General features: G+C 38.7%; 1 protein-coding gene across 6 annotated transcripts; it reads left to right on the forward strand.

The window, feature by feature from the left end:
- The first annotated feature begins 327 nt into the window (after positions 1 to 327).
- LOC112523175 (polyadenylation and cleavage factor homolog 4-like) lies at positions 328 to 11,378 on the forward strand. 6 transcript variants are annotated; one of them, XR_003070247.1, is made up of 9 exons: positions 328 to 826; positions 2,550 to 2,651; positions 2,751 to 3,005; positions 4,354 to 5,067; positions 5,861 to 6,718; positions 7,765 to 8,316; positions 8,991 to 9,054; positions 9,225 to 9,347; positions 10,132 to 11,378. XR_003070247.1 is itself a non-coding variant. In XM_025132663.1 (8 exons), exons 1-7 carry the CDS (start codon positions 473 to 475, stop codon positions 9,018 to 9,020), a joined length of 2,865 nt encoding a protein of 954 aa, XP_024988431.1. In that variant the 5' UTR covers positions 328 to 472; the 3' UTR covers positions 9,021 to 9,054; positions 9,225 to 9,439. The 6 variants fall into 6 exon arrangements, 4 of the variants coding, with proteins under 4 accessions (XP_024988431.1, XP_024988432.1, XP_024988434.1 ...); XR_003070246.1 differs by having other exon boundaries at positions 10,166 to 11,378; XM_025132663.1 differs by lacking the exon at positions 10,132 to 11,378 and having other exon boundaries at positions 9,225 to 9,439.
- The last annotated feature ends 103 nt before the right edge of the window (positions 11,379 to 11,481 follow it).

Consider the following 11,481-nt stretch of genomic DNA (forward strand, 5'->3'; position numbering starts at 1 on the left):
TCATGAGGATTCAGTTAAATTATTTAACGACGTAACTCGTTAAAGAACTGCAATAATACGAGCTTGTTAAAAAAACGCAACCATAAAGACATGATTTGTCAAAAATTGTAACTATAAGGATATATTATGTTAAGTTTTCAAAATAGAGATGTGAACCGTTAAAAACATAAAACATAAGGACGAAAAATGCAATTGTTGTGAACGATTGTATTGGGGGCATTTATGTCCATATTTGAAACTTAAAGGGCTAGAAATATAAATTCCGTACTTTCAAAGATGTACGCTTCCACCCCTCCTTTCTCTGCAACTCCAATTTCCCTTTCACAAAACGCTCGCTGCCCTCCTCCATACGCGATGCTTAAGCCATGAACTCCAACTCTCGAAAAGCTTCATCAAAACCCTAATCCTAAACCTAATTCAATACACCATTCGAAGGTCAATTTGAACAGCAAAGAAGAAAAGGAAGTCCGAAATGGAGGGTGCGAGTTTTTTGAGTAGTAGAAGTATCGGATACAGGCCAGCGCCGAATGATTCCGTCGCGGCGTTAGCGAGTAACAATAATCAGAAGTCATTAACTCCGATTCTTGATCGGTTCAAGGTTTTGTTGAAGCAAAGGGAGGAAGAAATTAGGGTTTCTAGCGGGGGAGATGATGATATTGAAAGTCCGGTGCTTAGTACTGAAGAAATTGTGGAGTTATATGAAGATGTTTTGTCGGAGTTGATTATCAATTCGAAACCGATTATTACTGATCTCACGATAATCGCCGGAGAGCAGAGAGGACATGGTGCAGGCATTGCGGATGCAATTTGTGCTCGAATTATTGAGGTAATTGTGTTGTCTTCTGAAAATTCGTCAGGCTTAAGCTGTAGAATCATTTACATTATTCAATCATCGGATACATTGTAGTAGTATATTCAAGATCGGGTTCGCTATTGTTTATTGGGAATCGAATTTGTTGTCTTGAATGCCAAAGTTCATTGTGCTCTAATTATCGAAGAATCATGTTGCACAACATCATAAGCGATTGAATTAGAAATCTTTTTTAGTTCAAACGGTATAAAATGGACGTTATTTTGTCATTTGACACTTCAGAGTGGTGTCTTGAAGATTGGTCTGACTGATTATCATGATTCTTTGTCCAAAAAGGGTCTAAGGGCGTTTTTGTTGGCAGCTTGATGATCTTATGGGACTCGCAGCTTATTTTGGTTGGTTATACATGACTGTTTGGTAGTGGCTTAATGATATAGAAACGGGCTTATTCAGTAAGCCTATAGGGGGAGTTTTATGCAGATTGCCAGTTTTTCCCAAACCTGTCGTTCCCAATTAAAAAACATGCTCATTCCATCTATGAAAACCCTCTCAAACAAAAACCTTCCTAATCTATACAGAGAGATTAATCCACACAAACAACTTTATATATACAGGACTCAATGGAAAACCAACCAAACTGCCCCTTTGAAGTTTGAAGATACTCATTCTGTTGCATAAAGACATTCCAGGCATTGTTTTTCCTGTCAGTTGATGTGAAATTTATTGTTTACTTATTGCCTGGCGAGTTTGGTGTTTCTTTTTGATGGCTAATTGGATTTTGTTTTTTGTCTTCAACTTAAGTTTACAACCTTGGGGCTGGTGGTCTGTACCCCTTCAAATGGCATGTAAATTGAACTAGTAGACCCTGTTAAGTTTTTTTCCTTCTGTTTTCTGTTTTTTATTGTTTAAACTTTTATTGGATGTTTTGAGTTTTAATTAGCTGAGCAGTTGTATTTGGAATACCTGTTTAGCTACTAGCCCTTGGAATCGGCTGAAAACAGTCTTAGCCAAAAGTTCTCAATCACCTGTGGAATTGAATTCTTCAATTTTATTAGGTGACTTGTCATGTGGCTTAAAAATTCATTTTAGTCGAACTTGGAAGATGGCGGCAATTGTTTTTTTCATCATCAAGCATTTTATCCGAACTGTTTGGAGTGGGAAAGATGAAGGAATCATAAAATGTGAAACTCAGCAGAAAACATAATTAGTTGACCTTTAACAAGTTATATGTCATAGATGATAGATGAAAAATGGAGATTAATCCAGGACAATGTGACATGTCAAAATGAGGGGCTGCGCCATCAAACCAATTTTGAAAATTTTGTGATTGCTGTTTACTCTTTCTCTCTGGTCCCAAGTGCTTTCTCTTAGTCCAAATCATGTGTTCTGCTTGCTAATTTTTCATTATTTTCAGCTATCAAAATAGTTAGCTTACTTTGGCGATTCTGAAAAACTTTATCTATTATGTTTGCAATTCTAGATCACATTTCGTATGTTACACTAAACAGAATAAGCAGTTTGAATTTGATGGACGTGAATATGCCATCATAAGTCTTATGTCTACATATTTTGTGGTGTTTTGTTCTTTATAACATCACAAGTCTTGGATTCTTGATGTTGTTATACCTAATTCTATACGTGCTGCTCATTCGTCTGTCTACTTGTAAAACATTTCATGGGCATCCTCTTGGCATTTTTTCGATGTTTATTTGAGTTTAAAGTTCATTTTTCCATCTAGGTTCCAGTTGAGCAAAAACTTCCTTCTTTATATCTTCTGGATAGTATTGTCAAAAATATTGGTAGAGAGTACGTGAGACACTTTTCTGCCCGCTTGCCTGAGGTTAGTGGTTTAAAATTTGGTACATTTACACTATGTAATTGTACAGTTTCAGATGTGGTATTCTGTTATTTTCATTTTTGTGATGACCTGCTCCTTTAGGTCTATTGTGCGGCATACAGACAAGTGCACCCAAGTCTGCATCCTTCCATGCGACATCTTTTTGGTACGTGGGCAACAGTGTTCCCATCTTCTGTTCTCCGCAAGATTGAAACTCAACTACAATTTTCCCCTCCATCAAGTTATCAATCTTCTGGTTTAAAAGATTCTGAATCTCCAAGACCAGCTCATGGTATACATGTCAATCCAAAGTACTTGGAGGCAAGACGTCAACTTGAAAGCTCCACTGCAGATAGTGTAAGCTTTTTGATGGAAAACCACTCTCTTTCTCCCAGCAGTTTATCTTTTAGATTCCCAATTGGGACAACTTTGTGTCAATGTAAGTAGTCTCTAGTATTTTTCTTTGTACCGTGAGAATGTGATGAAAGAATCAATAAAAAAGAATGTCAAAGAATAGTCCATGCTCCTAGACATATACTTCTGTTTTCCCCCTTTTTGGCTTCAGCTTTGTGCTGGTTGCATGTATGCAGAGTTTGCTAGTATTGTTTAGGGCCTGTTTGTTAGCAGCTTAATGAGCCTAATGGGACTCAACTTATTGGTTCAGCTATATATGACTGTTTGGTAGTGGCTTAATGATATAGAAAGTGGTTTATTTAGTAAGCTTNACAGGGGATGTTTAGTGTGTAGGGACTGGCAATGTTTATATAAGTGGAAAATAGAGGTTGCTTGGAGGGTCTGGTGGATACATATATACAATTTTCTTAGGGGGGGGGGGGGAGCTTTATGCAGAAAGCCAAGTTTTTTCCAAACCTGTCCCTCCCAATTAAAGAACACACTCATTCTATCTATGGAAAAACCCTCCCAAACAAAAACATTTTCCATCTATATGGACAGATTAATCCACACAAATAACTTTATACTACAGGACTTGATGGAAAACTGTATGTGAAGGGGCATAGCATGAGTCTTGACTACAAATATGACATTTGAAATGTTGACTAGAATTCCATTTCTAGTCACAGCAGTCTGAAGTTTTCTGTTTGCTGGACTGATGGGTTTTATATTTGAAAAAAAAAAAGAATAATTATGGGTTTGGATCTTTATTAGGGTTCTAATAACAGGTAAGGATGATTCACTAGTTTTCTTTCTTCTGGGTTGAAGCAATCCCCTGCTTTTTCCCACTATTTTATTTCATGCGTCAGTGATTTAGGGCCTTTTTGTTAGTAGCTTAATGAGCTTAATAAGACTCGCAACTTATTCGGTCAACTATACATGACTGTTTGGTACTGACTTAATGATATAGAAAGTGGCTTATTCAGCAAGCTTCTAGAGGGAGCTTTTTGCAGAAAGTCAAGTTTTTTCCAAAACTTTCCCTCCTAATTAAAAAACTTGCTCTTTTCATCGATGAAAAAACCCTCTCAAAGAAAAACCTCTCAATCTATACAAACAACTTTATCCATACATGACTTAATGGAAAACCAACCAAACACCCCTTACTGTTGGATGTAATCTTAAAGTCTTCCTTTTTTTAACATGATCCCACTGCTACTGTTTTCTAAATTGCTTTAAAGTGTTTAAAGTAATTTCTGTACTAGTATTTATATCTTCTGTTATTCCATGTAAATGTCTATTGCAATCATTGCAGAAAATTCAACATGCAAGAGCAAATTCAGCTCCCAAGATTCTTGGACAGCCTTGCACTGGATTTGATGAATACGAATCTGATAACGGGGAACAGTCATTGGGCTCAACTAGTCATATAGCTCGTCCGCTTTTTGGTCTTTCTCATGCCAGACCTCCATCACCAGCTCTTGAAGAATTTGCTATAGCCGATTCTCCTAGAAGGGTTGTTGAAGGAGCATCACCATCATATCATGGATATGGTTATAGACCTGGTGGTGTGACAGCCGGAGATGACGAACCACGTGACTGGCGGAGATCCCATCTTTCTGGTGCCTCACGGCAGCTTGAAGCTTCTACAACACATAGTGTAAGTAATGGATTCGATATTCAGAGACCCAGGGATTTGATTAACGCTTATGGAACAGATGAACGGAATAAAACGACAAACCAGAAGCTTCAACATGTGAAAAACTTAACGATAAATGGGTTAGGCAGTAAGGTTGGTGGACAGACATGGCAAAATGCTGAAGAAGAGGAGTTTGAGTGGGAAGATATGAGTCCGACTTTAGCAGATCGTGGTCGTGGTGGTGATTTATTTTCTTTACCGGGTAGCTCTAAAGCGGGTCATGCCCGTGGAGCCAACCGGTCTATACCCACAAAGACTGATTTCGGCAGACGGGATTGGTCTAGCCAGGAGCTGCTTCCTTCAGTTGCCCCCAACAATAGAGTTTCCTTGGTTAGTGCTAGTTCCTTTCTTATGTTCTGTTTATCTTTAATCATTTTATTGGACATGTGAACAATGGTATTTCAGACAGGTAGAACAGAACAGGACAGAGATGCTGTTCAACAATTGCTAAGAAAGAACTGGACATGGCAGAATGAATAACATGACCAATTTACCTTTGATGAGTTGTTTATATCTTTTGATTAATTTATATAATTTATTAAATTGTAATAAAACAAATATTTTTTATAAAAAAATATATCATTAGAAATTTTTTGTCGAGACGATTAAAATGACACAAAAATAAAAAATTTATGTAGTTTCTAATTTTTATTTTTTACCTTTTCTATATTGTTTTGTTATTATTAATATTTAATAAATTACATAAGATAACCACAATATAGAAACTGGAAAAAAATTGAGGACTGTAAAATAAAAGTTTAAAAAGCATAAAATACGATAAATATAATTTAAATAATGAATAAAATGTAAATAGGGAGGTGCATTTGATGGTTCAGAAGAGAATTAAGTTTTATTTTTAGTTATATTGGTAAAATATAGCTCTGTTCTACCTTGTTCCATGGGGTGGGGGTGTTCCACTCCTGTTCCACATAAAGTGTTGCCAAATGTGGAACAGTGATCCCTATTCTGTCTTATCCAGTGTACCAAACGCACCCTATGAGGTGATGTGGTTATATGTTATATAAATGGAATGACTAAAATTTCATGTTGTAAAGATCTTTATTTTGAATAGGCATGCTTTAGATCTTGCTAGACATAGAAATTAATATCTGTCTTTGTGCAGCCTGAGCGTGGATTAAAGCGGAAGATTGCTGGATTCCAAAATGAGGCTTCAGATATTCCAGTTCCACACTACCCACAAGAATCATCAAATCTTTCTCATGACCAGCCATGGGGAGCTCAGCATCATTATAATCCTCATGGGCGAAGGCCGCCTCCTCTCATCGATAGCTTTCTAGGTGCCAATCCACAACATCACTTGTCTTCGTTGCCCAGATTGAATTCATCAAGTCACGGTATGATGAATCCCGAGGCATCTATACCAGCATCAAAAGGAGCTTGGCGACCCCAAGTAAACATACAAAAATCTCAACCACTTCCCGTTCTGCCTTCTCTCTCATTTCAGAAACATGGTAGGAGTCAGTTTGACACGTTGAATGCTAGCAATTCAGCAGTAAATGACAATTCGTCGTTTTTGCATCAGCAGCAGTTTGATACTAGTGAAAGCAGATTGTCGAGCCAACTACCTCAACTCCCTAATCAGCAGGCTGGGTTCGCCCCCCATCAGCAAATCCCGGGCCAGAACACTAGGTTCTCATCTCAAGATCTTCGAAATATGGTATCAACCACTTTAGGTTTTAACCCATCTCATCTAGCATCGCGACCCATGATACGTGGGTATACCCCTCAAAGATTTGATGGCTCTGGGGGGGCTTCCTTGAATCCAGTTCCAGGAATGCAGTCATCAATGCCTTTTCATTTACATGGCGTAGGTGTGCCTCCTTTACCTCCAGGCCCCCCTCCGATTCCTCAACTTCCTCTATCAATTGGCCCGACACAGCCAGGTGGGGGCGCACTTTCTGGTTTATTTAGTTCTCTTGTGGCCCAAGGTCTGCTCTCACTGACCAAGACTCCTGAACAGGTACATATCAAATAACATAATTTACTTCATGACTTTTAATGTGTTCTTTCTAGAGCTGATCACTTGCACGCCGCGCCGGGCCGGGCCGGGCCTAACCTAATTTCCCGTGATCACTTGCCCATACCCACCCTATAAATGGGCTGGGCTTGCCCACGGGCTAACGGGCCTAAAAGTTTTATGTGTTCAAGAAAACGAACTTGTATAAAATCACAAGTTATGTAAAATAATTCAAAATACATGACAATTTTTCCAACTTAAAATTAGACATAAAAATATAACAATGTACATAATTTAGAATTGTTTTGCAAAATATGGAGTATCGATAAAGGAAATGACCAAATGAGGTAACAAGGAATTGATCAATTGAGGTAATTATGTTTTTACTTTTTAGATCTTTAAAAAATAATATTATTATGAGTCATAATTAAGTGGGAATTGATAAGCATCAAGAATTTTCAATTGTACTTGTAAATTTTAATTATAGAAGTTAATTATTACTCCCTCCGTCCCAAATCAAATGTCCACATTACTATTTTAGTGTGTCCCAAAATACCTGTCCACCTTCAAACTTCAAACGTAAGTTTCTAATTTCCCATTTTACCCTCAATTATGAGATGGAAAAGTCTCTCTTCAATCAAGGGTCAAAGTGTCATTTAGTTTATTAAAAATTGTAATAATTGTACATTTCTAAAACTATGTGCCATTTTCATTGTGGACATTTATTTTGGGACAAAATGAGTGTAAAAATATTAACTTTTCGGGCAGGCCTGCCCAATCTTTTTACATCGCCCTTGGGACAGAATGAGTGTAAATACTAACATTCCGGGCAGGACTGCCCAATTTTTTTACATCGCCCATGCCTGTCCAGTAATTTTAACAAGTCAGACCATGCCCGCCCATTTCTTCGAGAATGGTAGTCCAAGCCCGCTTTTCTAGCGAACCGGACAGGACTGGTCTAGTGGGCCATCCCGCCCGTAAACAGCTCTAGTGCGTTTCTTTCTCTATGCAACAGCCGATTGTTCTTAGTTTTGTAAGTCTATGTATAGGATTCCGTTGGGCTTGAGTTTGATCCTGATGTTCTCAAGACACGTCACGAATCTGCAATAATTGCGTTGTATGCTGATCTGCCCAGACAATGCAAAACATGCGGTCGCCGGTTTAAATTGCAAGAAGAACACAGTAGTCATATGGATTGGCATGTGACCAAGAATCGGGTATCGAAAAGCCGCAAGCAAAAGCCCTCTCAGAAGTGGTTTGCTAATGTTAGTTTGTGGCTTAGTAGTGCAGAGGCATTGGGAACCGATCCAGTTCCGGGATTTCTTAATCAATCTGAGAATGTTGTCGAAAAGAAGGATGATGAGGATATGGCTGTTCCAGCTGATGAGGATCAGAATGTCTGTGCACTATGTGGAGAACCGTTTGATGATTTTTACAGTGATGAAACAGAAGAATGGATGTATAGAGGTGCTGTCTACATGAATGCTCCGTCTGAATTAACTGTAGGCATGGATAGATCTCGGCTAGGCCCTATCGTTCATGCTAAATGCAGATCCGAGTCGACTGTGGCTCCTCCTGATGATTCTGGCAACAATGAACGGGTATGTAACTATCTTTCTTTGTTTTCGACTTCTCGTTTATGAAATAATAAGATTCTTGGTGCATATACAACATTTGTTATGTGATTTTTGCATCTTTCTTTCGTCGTATTCTAAGTTCACGCTGTTGTTTGCAAACACATGAATTAAAAAGATGAATATGATAGTTGTAGGGCCAATTTGTTAGCAGCTTAATGAGCTTAATAGGGCTCACAACTTATTTGGTCAGTTATACATGACTGTTTGGTAATGGCTTAATGATTTAAAAAGTCGCTTTAGTAAGCTTCTAGGGGAGAGCTTTATGCAGAAAGCCAATTTTTTTTGTCCTTCCTATTTAAAAAGCATGGTCATCCCATTTATGGAAAAAACCTTCCCAATCTATATAGACAAATTAATCCACACTGACAACTTTATCCATACAGGTTGTAATGGAAACCTAGCCAAACATCCCGTAGTCGCATTTGTTTATATCGTTTCCCATTAGTCGTGGGTCCCATCTTCATTTATCCCTAAATCAGCTAAATATATCTTCTCACACGATGTAATTGAGACCCACTAAATGAAATTGTAATTTATTCGACTATGCTTTTTTGTTGGACTTGCCTGAGGGAGGCACCTTATCAGTCATTAACGATCGTAGAAGTTCCTCATTTTCCAAATTTCTTGTGATTTTGCAGGTATTTAACGAAGATCGGATGCGTAGTTAGCACCAAGCTTAATCTGACTTTTAGGTCCTTATCTGTAAGTTAGAAATGAGTTTCTTCATGTGAATCTTGTTCTTACATCTCAGAGCCATGTACATGTATAGTTGGATAAAATGGATTACCCTTCGCATTAGCGTTCATCAAAAAGTCTGAACTGCCCTTTGCAGATTTTTTTTATCACCGTCATTCCAACATTTCCGTTTGCAGGATTCTTGTTTCTTAGACATACCAGTGTTCTAAATGGCTCGCCGCAGTAGGCGTTGTCGCTCAAGGCTTGTGTCTGATGTCTCGTTAAGCCCGTGGCATGCCATGGCCTAATGCACGGTTTTTGTAAGGCGATGTTTGATCTTTCTTACCTTTTTAATGTCTTATTTGTTAGTTTTTAACATGTAACCTAATCTAAATTGTTTAATATTATTGACACGTTGAGTGATAGTAGAAAACATATGTTATATACATATTATTATATATGATATAGAGATTTGCTGCCATAAGTCTTGAAAAACGTCGTGGCTCCTAAGTTTTGAGGATTGGCCTCACCCCTACATCATGCCTCACGCAAACCTTATACCCTCATGATCTCGGTTCGTTTATAATTTGCAAGGATACCAAGATTTTTGAGACATCTTATAGGGTATGTTTGGTATGGACGGAAGTGGTCTAGACTAGACGGGAGAGCTGAGAGTGAGATAGGCTGGTGAAATAAAATTTTGGGGTATTAATTTGATATGGTAGTTTAGCAATTAAACAATCTTGGTGAATAAAATAGCCAATTAGGCCTCCCCTCTTCACTTTATAGCTACCTTTTCAACAAATTGACCAAAATAGCCTTAAACTAAGCAAGTAGCAGCAAAGCAACTTGTGTAATCTACTTTTTCCAATATTATATTCAGGAAAATTAGACATTACACAAGTCCACGGAGGAGTGTAACCCACATAGACACGCCACCTATACCTTACGGAAGTAGCACTTACACAATTTGCATAATGTCTAATTTTTCATATTATTTTACTGGAAAAGTGGGTTATGCAAGCAGTGAATGGAGGTGGCTATAAACTGAAGGGGGGAGGACTGATTAGCTATTTTCGACAATTTCCCTATATTTTTCCCTAGATCTATGCATCTTGTTGCTTATGGTTCTTTGCAGGGAGGGCAACTTCTACACTGGGGATTTTACAATCAACTGCAACATTAATGACGATCTCTTTGATCGGCTGCAAGAACCTTGCGGTGCGTACATTCTGGTGATCTCTGTTCTGTCCAGTGTACCAAATGCACCCTTATTGTTGTTTTAGTATGATTTGGTTTTGATTTGAGTGTAAGGCTCGGTCCTTGGTCGTTATCCGTCTTGTTCCTAACCAGGTTCTCAACTGGGCCAAGATCGCGATGGTGCGGTCATCTTTGATACCTCTGCACTTAACTATGACCTTGGTGGCATGAGAGAGGACCCTAATGCTGGAATATTGCTACCAAGCCAACATTGGCTTTTACAACTTGGGGTTTTCATGGAAACAACCATTCTAAATCATTGGGTAGAGACCAAGTTTGCGTACATCCCACCCCCAGACTCCACCCTGGGTTGGATATACCTTCTCTACTTCTTTGAGTAGATGTCAGGTCTGTGTATGTCTTGCCCCTGGACTCCACCCTGAGGGTGGGATATTCTCTACTTCTTGGAGTAGATGTAGAGTAGATGTCAGGTATGTGTACATCTCACCCCCATACTCCATCTTGGAGGTGGGGATATACCTTCATTACTTCTTGGGTTGGATGCCACGTATGCGTACATCTCACCCCAGACTTCACCTTGGGGGTGGGATATACCTTCTCTACTTCTTGGGTTAGATATCAGGTTTGTTTCCATCTCATTCCCAGACTCCATATTGGGGGTGGGATATACCTTCTCTACTTCTTGGGGTAGATATCATGTCTGCATATATCCCATCTCAGACTTCAAGGGTGGAGTTTGGTGGTGCGATATACCGGGAATGTTGGAGTATGGTGGTGGGATATACCGGGGATGTTTGGTTATTCATTCAATAGTACGGTTTTTGGGAGAAAGAAAAAATCTGTTGTGCTTGTAAAAAACGGATGAAGTTTAAATTTCGAAGTATCAGCCATGTTGAATGGTGTTTGTAGACAATATTTCTCATGCACACAAGTCCCTCCGATGGCGTTTACGAGTTGTGTATGGGATGGTTTTACTAGGTCCCATAAGTTGAGCCAAGTTACTTGGGCTCGGATGTGATTCTAGCTTGATCAACTTCGGGTCAACTTGAATACGAGTGATAGTTTCTCTGTTTTTGCCTCGTAAACTCCTGTTTCCCAACTCTTAAACACTTTCCAATATTCAGGTGCTAGTCTTGGTTCGTTCAAAAAACTTTGTATTTGGTTCCGAGTCTCACTTTGTAAATTTTTTCGACAAACTTTCCGAAGCAGTCTGGTTATATATATATATATATA

The sequence above is a fragment of the Cynara cardunculus genome (assembly GCF_001531365.2).
Source record: "Cynara cardunculus var. scolymus isolate 2C chromosome LG 12, CcrdV1, whole genome shotgun sequence".
In the NCBI taxonomy this organism is placed as follows: domain Eukaryota; kingdom Viridiplantae; phylum Streptophyta; class Magnoliopsida; order Asterales; family Asteraceae; genus Cynara; species Cynara cardunculus.